Raw genomic sequence first — 14,876 nt, 5'->3', positions numbered from 1 at the left:
TCTAGTAGAATTCACATTTTGTTGTCAACAACTATTTGTAGATTATCACACACGCACGCGCGCGCACACGCACACACGCACGCGCGTAGCTGCTGCGCGCTGGAGTGTGAGTGTTTGGTCAAAAGTCTCACAACACAAGCAGTAACAGTCTCCACAAACACCAAAAACAGACACTAGGTTTGTCAGAAGTTGATTCGCTATGAGAGGATCAGCAACGTCTCCGTGTCAACACAGAGCAACGGACTGAAATATTTGAAAAACCCGCCTGTGTGCTTACAACGTCATACTCTCTGATTGGCTCATTTCGCTGTCAATCAAAATTGAATTAGCCTGAGACAGATCATCCAATCATCATCCATTATTCCAGCGTCCGGAACAGACAGATCCAGCCCACTGCTCCATAGACCTCCTGTGAAGCCCGGCGTCCGATGGGCGGGACTAAGTGCGTCATAACCGAGCATTTATCCAATGAGAGTCTAGTTTGACTGCAGTGGATCAACCCCTAAATCCTGTCCCATTGAAGTCAATTGAAGCTGAACTTCACCACTGTTTATTAACACTGTGACGCTGCGGTAATGAATGAAGAACGTCACGCTGTCACTGTCAGTTTCCTGTTATAAGAAGCTGATTCTGAACTAAACATACATGTGTTCTGTCATATATTTAGTCAATGAAATGTACACACAACACTACATATTTGACCACTGATTTTAGGGGAAGCTGAGGTTCCCTTGTAGTCTTAAAGCATCCGCCACTGCTTGTTAGGCTTCCTAATCAATGAAAATATAGATTTTAATCTTTCTGTTGTGGGCATCTGAGCCTTTTTTGTGTATGTGTGCCCTTCAATTAAATGATAAAATGTGGGAAAGCTTGATATGAAACATATTTTAATAATTCCTAACTATAAATTATAATTATAAATGCACTGTAATTGTAATTAGTGATCAATTGCAACCCTGGTAAAGGCACATCCTCTCACCTCCTGCCCCAGGCTTCAAACACACCACTGTCTGTGGCCAGAGCATCTTCTGAGACGCCTGCGGACACCCTCCGTGCTCTGCGTCCGCTCCTGTTGGCGCTGTGGCCCCTCAGGGTCACTCCTGTAGAGGAAAGCAGGGGTCAATCTGATCTTAAAGGAATGGTGACGTTTTCAGCCTCTACCTGTGGAGGTGAACTGTGCCTGAGCGCTGCTGTCTCTGTATAACTTGCTATCCAGCTGATGCACAGCAGCAGCAGCAGCAGGGGGAGGGGGAGGGGGGGGCCCGGCTGCATCCTCACTCATCAGGATGGCGGAGTGGGACAGAGACTGAGCCCGCAGCCCCTCCAGCAGGCCACGGCCCGCCTGCTCCATGTACTCCTCTGTCATCTGGGTGAGGGGGCAGTCCTGAGGGGCAGAGTGGTAGGGGGTGTCCATGGGGGAGCTGGGTGGGGACAAGGAGGAGAGCGAGGAGCGGGAGGAGAGCGAGGCTAGAGACTGTGGAGTATCGTGGGAATGTTTGGATTTGCTCTGAGTCAGAGCATCAGGGATAAACACAGAGCAGTCTCTAGACATGGTCTCTGGGGGGAGCAGGTAACGAAGGTGGGAGTCGAGCGGCTCTGAGACACCCTCATGTCGCTCATACTGTAGAAGGCCGTAGATGTCGCTGAAGCTGATGGAGCTCAGTGAGCCGCGGCTCGACGCCAACGAGCCTCGACTGGAAGCCAGAGATCCTCGACTGCTGCTGGACGACACCGTCAGAGAGCTGGCCGACAGGCTGAGGAAGAGGAGGAGGAAGAGGACCGGACAAGCAGTGAGACACAGCAGAGAGGAGTAAAATGTTGATGAATGAGTGTTGTGCACCTCTTCAGCTGGGAGTGGAGGTAGGTGGTGATGCGCGTGGCCTCCTCCAGCTGCCGCAGCAGAGCGTTCCTCTTCTCCTGCTGGAGCATCCTGGAATATAGAGCAGCCAGAGATCAGCACTGCTCTGTCTGAGGGAGGCCCATTATTGGAATGTATTACCTGTAAATATTAGGGACACTCCCACATATAATTTATGTAAAATAGCTTCTGATAATCAGATCTGCAATCATCTCAGATAGTGAGGAGTTCTCTTGCATTTTATTCTCTATTTATATTTAAAATATGTATTGAACAATTTAATAAAACTGACTCGTACATTTTCAGGAAGGTGAATTAAAGTTTTATGAATGTTTTCATGATGTTTAAGAATTCTAACAAAATCTATTCCCAACCTCACACTGCAACTGTGAACCAATGACAGTGTCGTCTCACTCACAGACCACCATCCTCCTCACCTCTGGTTGGCCCCCTGGCTCTGGGAGCTGTGTGCCCTCTGCACCTCCTCCTCCAGCCTGGAGCGCTCCTCCTCCAGCTGCAGCAGCGTCTCCGGTGGCTGCTGCTTACTGACCACAATGATCTCCTGCAGCAGCGCCTCCTTCTCACGCAGCAGCTGCAGGAATTCGCGGTCGCGATCGGCCTCAGCTCGCCCAGACCAGCTCTCACTGTCCAGCTGTGCTAGCTGGTGTTGAATGCTCTGCACCCTGAGATGGGGGTAAACACACACACACACAGCAGGAAGATTAATGAGCGTGGTTTGCACATTAGAGCTCATCATACCTGACTCTGACACACTGAGCACAGCTGATGAGTGTGAGGTGTGCACGCTACGCCTGCTTGGTCGCAAACATTTATTTGTGTCAACTCAGCCGGGGCCAAATGTGCTTGGCATTCGTTCTGCAGAGCAAACAGCCGAGTGTGCACATGGCAGCATGGAGTACGTCAAAGAAATCATTCCTCCCATCCCTGCTGCACCTCCCTCTCTCTCTCTTAGCTCACACCGTGCCAACATCTACGGTGACAGTTTACCATCTGTACGCACCGGTTATGTTTATGCTAAAATCAAGTCAAACATCAAATTGTAAATAATAATTTTGGTGTCAAAGTCAAAGTTTGTTTATTAGTCTCCTGAGGGAAACATTTGTGTTGGACAGCGGGATCTGCTTCATTTATCACAATTAAAACATTTAATCATTCACATAGTAAAAAAATAAAAGAAATAAAAGGAAATTCTGCTCTGGATTTCACAAGTGGTAAACGCACCTTTACTCAGATTTATTTTTCAGAAACAGGTATTTTTAAAGTGTTGTTTAAGCAGCACGTTGCCAGATACTGTGATGGAGTGTATGAATATTCAAACATAAATGTGGACCTACACGGGCAGGCTTCACTGTAGTAACAAGGTTCTTCTTTAGCCACACAGATCATTTTTTATGCACTGTGCAGTGAGGATTATTGGGAACAATTTACAGCCTGAAGACCAACAAAGATGTACAGGTGTCAGTTTTTCTTTTGATCAACCAGCAACTGTAACATGAGTTGGTTTGTTGGATGGATGGTGTTGGGTTAAAGGGGAAGTATTATGAAAAATTATCTTTATAATGGTTTTGCTACAGTGATAAACATTCATTTAGCCTCATTCAGAGGGCCAAAGTTGAAAAAGTTCTGTTTCCTCCCTCCCTTGTTATTCTACATTTTGTAAAAAATCCGCTCCAAACGGGCGCATTGGATTTTTTTCCCCTTATGAGTCATAAGGGGGAAACTCCTCCACCTGACAATCCTGGCTCCTCCTACCCTACATAAGAATGTGAGCTCCTCCCTCTCAAACTACCTCACAGGTAAAACAAACATAACAACGGCAGGTTGATATCACAGTAATTATCTTTATGTTCAGTATATAGATAATTCAATATATAGATAAACCAAAGAGCGCTCACAACAATTTCACATTTAGTAGCCGTTATACCGCATTGTATTGCCTTGATCTGACATATATGTGACTCAATGCGATGCAGCGGTCAGACAAAACAAGACTATGGTCTTAAATTAGTTATTTCTGTGACCAGAAAAGGTGAAGAAAGAAGAAAGTGATGTAGCAGCTCATGTGAGTGTTTGAAACAGCTGACTCAGCTGATAGTGGAGCGTTTACTTCCCTGCGGTGCAGAGCGAGCGGTCACAATCAGTCCCATTTTTAGTAGCCGTTATATTGCCATGTATCGCCTTTATGGGATGATCTGTCGTGTTTGTGACCCAATGCGACACAGCGATCAGACAAAACAATGGACTATCGTCCTAAATTAACTATTTCTGTGGTCAGTAGAGGTGAGGAAGTGAAGGAAGACTGTTAATGATTTACTGCTGCTGTGATAAATACACACGCTGAAGCAGCGCTAAAGTGGTGTATGTGTTTACAGTCAAAAAAACAGCCTGTTTTTAGGAGTGCTCTGAAAGTCACTTTTCAGAGGCTAAAACTCCAGAAAACAGGCAAGTTTGGGACAATAAACCTCAAATACTATGTTGTTGGGGTTCTTAGAACAAATGGAGATGTGTGAAAAACTGCATGCTGGCTGATTTTATTCTTAAGAAATGACACATGTGAGGCCTGCAGTGAATATAATGATAGCATTTAGTGTAATGATCTCACACAGAGCTATCTGCTGCAGAACCCAAGGTTCTCACAGGTGAAAATACCACTGGTGTGTTTATTCCCAGTTTAAATGGCATCTGGGAGTGAGGCCTCAGCTGGGATGAAATAAGCATGTTTGTGTGTAGAGGATTGCAGTGACTCAGTGACAGAGCATGCAAGTTTCCACAGGTCTCCCTCCCTTCCTGATGTCATGGCTGGCACGGCTGTTGCTGGGTCACCACAAATCTTTAGGAATATGAAAAGTGTGCACAGCACAGAGGTGGTGTAACAACAGTGACAGCTGCACGCTCAGCTAATGTCACATGGTTGGATGGATCTTTCTGTCCCACAGCACCACACACTCACGTTTGAGTTCCTGTCATAGCTGAGCTGCATTTATCAACACACCCATTTCAGCCTCGTTCTACTGCTGGTGCTGCCAGATGTGCTGTAGCCCAGCAGCCTTTCATTTCACTCAAGGAACCGCGTCTGACACAATCTAAATCCTAACAATCCAGATTAATGCAATTTCAGCTCAAGAACTCACAAATGATGTAAAACCGCAATTCTCAACAGGTGGGTCACAGACAGCTGGTCAAAAATAAATAAATACTTAATGTCTCTCATGTTGTACTTGTCTTTTATTTTGAAAGAAACTTTTCTTTTGACAAGCATGCTGGAAAATGCACAGGACAATATACAGATGTATTTTAAAAAAAAATTAAATATGTGATTTCAACAGCTTTTTTTGAATATGGTTGAATTAAAAAAAAAAAGTGGGTCGCGATTTAATGACCGTGACAAAATGTGGGTCCCAGAGTCAGACCAGTTGAGAACCCCTGATGTAAAACTTAACTTTACTATTTATATGATGATATTCTTTTGTCACAATTTGATGTTAATCACATTACTCTGATGTCATTTCAATTTATACTGCGATTTTGGTTTATAAAGTATTCAGTAAAGATTAAATGATTATCACAATTTAAATTTCCTTATTTTTCTTATCCAAAAACAAAAGTTGAGTCATACACTTTTATAAACAATATATGAAATACTAAACAATCACAACGCTCTGACATTTATTTCAACTGCGTGTGGAAGTGCACTACACTGCATGTAGTGTTAGACTGCCTCTCAAACTTTTTCTATTGTGCATTTGAAGAATGAAAAATGTTCAGGACCAAATGTTGCTCAATGTTCAGCAAGGGCAGGCGTGCCCCCCAGTTTGGGAACCTCTGTATACGTATGCAGATACGATAAATAAATAAATAATAATAGTAATAATAAATACATTTAAGAAGAAAGAAATTGACTATGGAAAAAATAGATAAAAAAAAAATACATATTGTAAATGTTTTTTTTTTTTTCCATCCTTACTATTCACCTTCATCCTTTGACTGCTAAATATTGATCATTGGGACAATTTCCAGTAATTATGTGGAAAAATATTTATATAAAGTATAGTAAGTCCCCTTACACAGCACTACTACGTCCACCTACATCCCTGAATATAGACTTTATACTTGTAACCAACCAAAGACTTCAACCTTCTGTTTACTGGTACAAATGTGCATAATCACTGAATACTTTAAGAAAGAGCTGCTACTACAGCAAGTTTTACCTACAAACATATTTACAGTAGCACCTCCAGAAATAAGGTAGATAGTGTTCTTGGGCACATTCTGAAATGACATTTTACTAAAAACTACAACGAGTAGTCGAAATTTGCTTTTAAAATATGGGTGATATTTTCTATACACAAGAACATGGTTCATCAATGACACGTGTGTAGCTTAGCTTACAAACGTCAGCAGCTCTGCAAAAAAAAAAAAAAAACAGGTTGTCACACGTTTTCTAAATCAGTGTTTCTCAAATGGGCATACGTGTACCCCGAGGGGTATGCAATGGCACTACAGGGGTACTTGAGAAAGAGAGAGGGAAATTAACAAATAAAAGCATTAAAAACATGGGGTTTTAAAATGTTTATATCTAGTTAAAATGTTAATACAATATATAACCAGCAACTCACAAAAACGACAACAAAAAAGACATACTAAAAAGAACAAACAAACAAACAAAAACAAAATACACAAAATGACCAAAAACACACAGTAAGAGAGAAAAATACTTACTATTACCAGCAACACACAAAACGACAACAAAGACACAATAAATGAAAAAAAAATACACAAGATCACTACAAAATACACATAAAACAACAGAGAAACATACAAAATGACATAAGAAACGACACCAAAAACACACACAGAATATAATTTAAATAACACCATCAACAAACAAAAACAAAAACACAAAGTAAGAGACAAATATACTGAACAACAAAAAAATACACAAAATTACACAAAATGATGACAGAAATGATTTTGATTAGAACATGAACTGAAAATACAAGAGTCAATCTTGTAGAGATGACCGCAATTCATAAAAAATATAGAAATAAATCTATTGAGGCACTAAATACCGTTTCATTGCACTTGTTTACAAAATGAGATTTGTTAAAATGAGTGTTATCACTCATTAATTCCATCATTACGCTCTATAGTTACCATTTCACAGAATTCTGGGAAAAATGTTCTCGTCAGACAAAGGGGGTACTTGCATTTAAAAGTTAGAGAAAGGTGGTACTCGAGCAAAGAAAAGTTTGAGAACAACTGTCTTAAATCAAACAGTATAAAAAAATATAAATTATAAAATATATTTTCTGTTTTTCACACTTGTGAAAGTATCCAGTGCTGCTTGGGAGTACATTTGACATCAGTGATTAAGGCAGTGCCACAGTGTGAGCTGGATTATATTTAACCCAACAGTGTGTGCATTAAACCAGCTTGTGGCGCAGTGGGCCGTCTTCTCTACGACTGCTCACACAAAGGCAGCACACAGTCAGCAGCAGCCTGGCCACGCAAGAATGTGACCACCCAGCTCATTCTGCCGGCCAGACATCGCTGGGCGGCCCTCGGCTCGTCACCGGGCACAAATACATAACATACCCGCCTACCCTCCCAGAGCACGTCGTGGTGGGGGGGGGTTGTGACTGTTTCCCACCAGCACGTTACACTACTAGAGCTGACGAACAACAGACCAACACACTTACTTCTTCTTGGCCTCCTCGTACTGCCAGTTGAGTTTGACTTTGTCCACTAAATGTGAGGAATCCGAGGAGCCAAACTGAAGGAAGACAGGATGGAAAACATGACATGGATTACAAGATGAAGACCACAGTTTAACTCTTTTCAGATGATTTGACTCTACTCATAGTCACACCACTTAGCAATGCAGGCTTACCAAACCCAGAGAGCAATACTGGAGTTTTGGGTTTCACCATCTCACTCATATGCTATAATAAGTAATGTCACAGCCTGTTCATTTGTTTAATTCATTAAAACACATAAGCCGTCAAAGTCTTTGTAAATTAATGAGTTACACTCAGTAACTTAGTAAATTACAGCTCGGTATCCTGATAAACGTGAGGCAGGTAAAAGAGATTCTCTAGATTCAATACACCCTCTACAACAGTGGTTCACAATCCTTTTGTCCCATGTACTCTCTTCGGATTTTTGTCCAATCACGTGTACCCACTCTTCATGTCATAAGTACCCTCTCCATAATTTAATATGCTTTTTAATTTGCGAAACAGCGGGCTCCCCTGAACCCCTAACTGTATCTCTAACATTGGCTCTCTAAGGCTTAATTCAAAACAATGAGTGGAATTTAAAGTGGAATTTTTTTATTTTTTAAATACCATGCAACTTTTATGTGATTACTTCAAGAGTAAGTAAATATGGTTTCCTTTGTAAAATGTAGCTAATTTTTGTCCCCTATAACCCTGTTTCATTACATTAAAAGAAAATATAGAATTTTATTGTGCATTAGTACTGTTAGATTGTGGTGAATTTTCCCATAAAAAAATGCCTAAAAAGGAACTAACAATATTTCCCAATTATTTTTAAATGAATGAATAAATCTGTCCGAGTACCCCCTGCAATGTGCTCCTGTACCCCTGTTTGGGAACCACTGCTCTCTAGAAATCTACAAACTAGACAAATCTACACAAAAAAACATACCAGGCTGCAACTAGTTTAGCAACCTCTTGATTTTTCCTCCTGATCCCAAACCTGAGCAGGAGACGGAGACTAGTATCGGTTGTTACCTCTCCCATGATGTCGGTCTGACAGCCGGTGTCACAGTACTGCTGCAGATTGCACGAGTCGCCTACTGTTCCAGGGTTGTTGAGCACCTCGCTGGCCGGGTCGCTGATAGACAAACTGCTTTGGAAGTTAACCGTCAGCTTAGCGAGGCTCTGCAAAAAGAAATACACAAAGTATGAACTCGTGTCGCATTTAAACAATGAGAAAAAAATGAGGAATCAACAGGATTTAGAGAGAAATGCTCACAGAAATGGCCTAAATATAAAATAATGGCACAAAATATGACATTTTCAGGAAATGCTTCTTTTACTAGCAGTCTCACTATGTTCACTACGTCTCAAGGCCTTAACCCTGCTTTTTTCTGACAAACAATAGACCAGATATAGGTAACTGGCAGCCACATGTGGCTTTTGGTCTAATTTTGTGAGGCCCACAAAACAAATCCCTAAAAAATGTATTTCAAGAAGTTGGAAAGAATATAAAGCCAAAACATGATATACAAAATAACTCCCAAAACACACAAATTGACAGGAAAATGCACAAAGTACACAAAAACACACAAAATGACAACAAAAACAGACAACGACTTAAAACAAAATGACTACAAAAACACATTCAAGAATACCTCTGAAGACACCAAAACAACAGGAAAATACATTTAACAAAAATACAGCAAGTGACCCCAAAGACACACAAATCGACAAAATACATGCAGAAAAATACACAAAATTACAACAAGAACACAAAAGAAAAATCACACAAAATGACTACAAAAACACAAAATGACTAAAAACTAAAAAAAAACAAAACACAAAACCGCAGACAAAGACAAAACCCTTTTATCCCCCCTGTATTAATGCTGAGATTAATCATTATTTTAAATGCTGACAAATGTTGATAATGTGGCTCTCGGATCCGATACAATCACATTTTTTGGCCTCCGCTGTGATAGAGTTGCCCATCCCTGCGATAGTCTGTGGGGTTGATTCTGATGTCTGTAAATGTGTTTCAGTCAAAAGGTAAAGACAGCAGGACAATGTTTATGATGATGAAACCATCAGTTGGTGCTAACTAAGTGACTCAGCAGCTACCTGGATGAGGTCCTGCCTCTCCTTCTCGCCTGTGCTGATGGCCTTTTTGATGCTGCGCAGCTCGCTGAAGATGGCCTGAGCCTCGTCTAACTTGTAGTTGGTCTGACTGCAGGACATCTTCCTGTCGATCCTGTAAGGAAAAGGTAGAACAGAGAGGAAGAATGAACGTTAGTAAACAAGCTTTCTTTGCTGATCCCTTTGTTATTAGATACCTGCATCTCTCATCCTCTTACATTTAGCCATGACAGAAACAAGTAGTTCCACTTTCCGAGGTCAAAACAACCAATATTTGGTGTATTTAAATCATCTGAAAACATAAAATAATGTTTTGTTTTGTTTTTATGCTGGAGAAGTTTGAACATTATTTACCTATTTAATCCTTCAGGATGTGGTTAAACATTCTGATTTTACACAAAAGACGTTCGGTCAGTGGTTTTCAAGGTAAGAGGAATAACAACGTGGCACCTTTAGAGTGTTGGTGGTTTTATCTGGGATTACCAACCACAGGAGGAGGAAATATTTATTGTTTTATGATTTTATAAAGAAAAACAGGCTGGTAAAATCATGGAAACATGACTGAGTATGATTATTAATGGCACACATTCCTATTAGCAGCGAGTACAAGTTGGCATCTTTACGAGTTTAATTCTTTTATGAATGGGTGTTGACATCAGATCACAATACTATGAAGGCAGTAGTCACTGATGAACAAGTGTTATTTGTTAAGTGAGCTCCTTAAAATGTGATCCAAATGTTTTTAGTGAAATGAGCATTAGAAAACGTGACAACCAGTTAAAAAAAATGTTTCTAACTCCACCAAAAAACAACACGCAACGACAGGAGACAGTTTATATCAAACTTGGTCAGTGGATCATGTAGTGACCCAACCTGTGATGGACATCTGAGGAATGTTTGCGTGCAAGACAAGTGTTTGTTTTTTTCCGGCTGTGGTCAGTTATGAAACACTGGATGTGATCACATGATGTGAAGGCTAAACCCTGCTGACACCAAGACTTTGTCATACATTGATGTTCCACATTAGGCGGCAGGTCCATCACACGAAGCATTGGGACAATAGGAGAACCAGCAGAGAGCTTCTCATGAGTTGCCAGGGAAATCGTCCTCTGTGTGTGCGTGTGAGACAGTGGAAGTTTGAAGGAGCGTGGTCCACTGCCTCCGTCAGTGAGGCTGGCAAGTGACCTCCGTTCTCACCGCAGCACGCCCTCCTTCAACAGCAGGTACTGTTCATCTAGCAGACCCAGCCCCTTCCTCCCAAAACAGGCCTTGCTTTGTTCCCAACACGCCCTACTGGCAGCGCCTGAGACTTTATAAGTTTATATTTTTAGCAGGAAAAAAAAGGGTGAAAGGGGCACCTCCAATCCTACGTTGAAGCCCCCATCCATCACCACAACCACCACCTTCCTACTGTAGCAGCTTATATGCCTCCATTATGTTAAAGGGGGAGTATTACAAAAAGAAATCACTTTATAATGGTTTTTCTACAGTGATATGAATTTCTTTAGCCTCATTCAGAGGGCCAAAGTTGAAAAAGTTCTGTTTCCTCCCTCCCTTGCTATTCAACATTTTGTAAAAAGTCAGCTCCAAACGGACGAGTTGGAGTTTTCACAATGCGGAAACTCCTCCTCCTGACAATCCTGGCTCCTCCTACCCAATAAGAATGTGAGCTCCTCCCTCTCAAACTACCTCACCGGTAAAACAAACATCACGAAGGCAGGATGATATCACAGTTAATATCTTTACGTTCAGTCTCCAATCCAGTATATAAATAAACCAAAGAGCGCTCACAACAGTTTCACTTTTAGTAGCAGTTATACCACCTTGTGTTGCCTTTATGGGATGATCTGATGTGTTTGTGACCCAATGTGACTCAGCGGTAGGACAAAACAATGGACTATTGTCTTAAATTGACTAATTATGTGGTCAGAAGAGGTGAGAAGGACAAGAAAGCGGTGTAGCAGCTCATTTGAGTCTTCAAAACAGTTGACTCAGCTGATAGTTTACATCCCTGCGGCACAGAGCGAGTGGTTACAATCAGTTCCATTTTTAGTAGCCGTTATATCGCCTCGTATCGCCTTTATGGGATTATCTGTTGTGTTTGTGACCCAATGCAATGCAGCGGTCGGACAAAACAATGGACTATCGTCTTAAATGGACTATTCTTGTGAGGTGAGGAAGAGAAGGAAGACTGTTCATGATTTACTGCTGCTGTGATAAACACACACGCTGAAGTAGCGCTGAGCAGCATGTGGGTTTACGCCCAAAAAAGGCCCAAAACTCCAGAAAACAGGCAAGTTTGGGAAATTAAACATTGTTGAGGTTCTTAAAACAAATGGAGATGGGTGAAAATAGCATAATGCTGGACCTTTAAAACTTCAGCAACTTTTACCTTCGGGAATAGGTAGCACCAAACACTCCCTGGCTATCTCAAAGGCATTAAGTGACAAAGAATGAGAAGGTTTGTATGTAAGAAACAGGAGAACAATTAGCTATATTGCTGACATGAAAAACAGCTGTAAGGCCTCTGCTGGCATGCTGAACTACACACTGGACCCAAACACAACCCAGAGGGAACAATGGGACACAAACAGGCGAACAAAGGCACGAGCTTGCACATGCACGACCAAACCAGAGGGGAGGATGCGTCCGTGTTTTCTGCAAGCTGTGTATTCTTCAGGCTATTCTGGGAATCACTGGAGTCGGGCGTTATCTGAGAGATAAGCGACTCTTTGCAGGGACTCAGGAAGTGCAGAGGAATTTGCTGCCAGATATCTCTGTGTTTTTCAAACAGATTTTTGGGCCCACGCCCCCCCTCCTTGTCCACCCTCCCTCCATAGAACAACTTCCTCTCCAGGCTGAGCCTTGGCTCCCTGCACTCCACTGGTGCATCCTCTTCCTGAGGTGGAGTTCCCTTTTTCCATCAAAAACTCCCACCATTTGCCTTTTCTCAACAGCTCTGGAGTTCCCCCCTCCTTCATGCTCAGAGAGGTGGAGCTTCTATTTTTTAACATGAAATTTGGAGCTGAGAAAGGTTCCCAGCACAGAAAAACAACATCAAAAAGGCAACACAAAGCAAAAAAGGAAGCAAAGCTGAAGCACCTTTTTAGTATTTCTTCAACATTATTTTCTATCAATTTTTAACCTATACTTTTAATCTGTTATCCATCCGTATCCTCTGTTCTTAATTTTTTTTTTTTTTTTTTAGTAACAGACATTCTTTAAAATATTTCAAAATGCAACAGTTCAGCAGAAAATGACAAATAAAATAGGAAATAGATGCCTTAAAGGGCCGTTTGGGGAAACATAAGACGGAAAAGGTTCAAAAAGATGGAAAACGCTGCTGGGAGACGTGCAGCAGAGGGCGATTGTTGGAGAAAGAAGGGTGACCTGGGACACACAGAGGCAAAGGAAGACTCACTCCTGCAGGGTTTCCACGCCCATTTCCTTATACTGCAGCTCCTGCTTCATCTGAGCCAGCTCCTGCTTCAGTCTGGAGAGCTGTGGACATGAGAGCATCGTTGTTAACAGAGACGCACAACTCTCCATCACTGATAGTGCTTAGTCATGACTATTCCCATGAAGGAACAAACTGCAGCATGCATGTTAACGGATATAATGTAAGAGATGAGGAGTGACATCTGGTCAATTAAAACCAATGGACAACCACTCACAATGGTATTGGAGGTGAACAATGTTTCATTAAATCCGAGGTTGTCCTAATACAATGACGCAGCTACAAAATAATTACAATATCTTTCTTAAATCGCAACAACGGAAAACGTTTTTCTAAAATAAAATATAGCATTGAAACACAATCAAAACTTGGAAAAAGTCTACATGACAGTACATTCCTTTTTTTTTTTTTTTTTTTTTAAAGGATTTTTTTGGCTCTAGTGGCCTTTATATGACATTTGCTAGACAGGAAGGGGGTCAGAGAGAGCAGGGAATGACACGCAGGAAAGGGTCCCAGGCCGGGAATCGAACCTGGACCCGCTGCAGGTGAGGAACTACAGCCTCCGTACATGGGGCGGGCGCTCTACCCACTGAGCTATGGAAAGAATTAAAGTTTATAATATGACCCGTACACTTAAAGGTTGAGCATATGTTTAGTCTTCTGCAGAGACATCGTCCATAACTGCTCAGGAAACACATAGAAACACACAGAAGTTATAAATCAGACACGTTTTTGGAAGGTGGGAGGAGATCTAAGGGCAACTAAAGAGAACATGCAAACTCCACATGGGAAAACCCAGGCGTCCCCAGCAGGTGATGATCCCATGACCTTGTAGCTGTGAGGCAGCTTTGTTAGCCAGCATTCCATCCAGTGCAGAAACACAATCGTCCAAACATCCTTTCAGCTTTGGGCCTCATTTGGTTGGTTCTGGTTGACACCGTTCTACCATAACCACGGTTGGGATCAATTACATTTTTCAGTTACAATTACGTTTTCAATTACCCATATTCAATTACAATTCAATTATGATTACAGTGGCCAGCATTTTTTCCAATTACAATAAAATTACAATTATTTTTTATCCTCAGAAAGTCAATTACAATGACTAAATTTCGATTACAATTAATCACAACCTAATAAGAGCTTGTGTCAGCTTTCTGTTAGCATCTCTTATGATAGCGAGGTCTAAATCAGCTGTAAAATACACTAAAAACTATTTATTTCTTATCTATTGGCTACCATGTTCGGTTTCCTGCTCAATGAAAGGTTTTAACATTTTTGGTGTGGGTATCTGATCCTTTTTAAATGGTGAAATGTGGGAAAGCATAATATGAAACATAGTTTAATAATTGTTAATTACATATGCCTAGAACTGTAACATGGTTCCTCAGTTTTGCGTTAAATTATAATTAACAATTTTTTATCGAATTTTCATGTGAATTACAAAGTCAATTATCTAAACTCATTTACAATTTCATCACGATTATGACAGCAACAGATTTTTAAAATTACAATTACAAGTAATTACTCTATAATTGTAATTAATGACCAATTACGTGATTACAATTATAATTGACCCCAACCCTGACCATAACACACTAATTGTTGAGTCGGACTCTTCTTCCACTCAAAGATGGAATGTCCCTGATCCAGGAAGTACCCTCACCCATGACTGATGTCA

The 14,876-nt window shown here is 41.2% G+C and overlaps 1 protein-coding gene across 2 annotated transcripts in view; it reads right to left on the bottom strand.

Annotated features, from left to right (window-relative positions):
* wwc3 (WWC family member 3) overlaps positions 1-14,876 on the bottom strand; it is a 54,347-nt gene that overhangs the window by 14,477 nt on the left and 24,994 nt on the right. For both annotated transcript variants that reach the window (XM_028444826.1, XM_028444827.1), the window contains exons 5-12: positions 13,160-13,239; positions 9,724-9,853; positions 8,635-8,784; positions 7,579-7,652; positions 2,296-2,541; positions 1,841-1,930; positions 1,162-1,754; positions 980-1,100 (exon numbers count right to left, since the gene is read on the bottom strand). In XM_028444826.1, coding sequence (XP_028300627.1) covers positions 980-1,100; positions 1,162-1,754; positions 1,841-1,930; positions 2,296-2,541; positions 7,579-7,652; positions 8,635-8,784; positions 9,724-9,853; positions 13,160-13,239 — 1,484 coding nt within the window. The remainder of the gene's footprint in view (positions 1-979; positions 1,101-1,161; positions 1,755-1,840; positions 1,931-2,295; positions 2,542-7,578; positions 7,653-8,634; positions 8,785-9,723; positions 9,854-13,159; positions 13,240-14,876) is intronic.

This window comes from Gouania willdenowi, chromosome 4, assembly GCF_900634775.1.
Source record: "Gouania willdenowi chromosome 4, fGouWil2.1, whole genome shotgun sequence".
Taxonomy (NCBI): Eukaryota; Metazoa; Chordata; class Actinopteri; order Blenniiformes; family Gobiesocidae; genus Gouania; species Gouania willdenowi.
The sequence above is the reverse complement of the archived record's forward strand: the minus strand, read 5'-3'. Positions and strand labels throughout refer to the sequence as shown.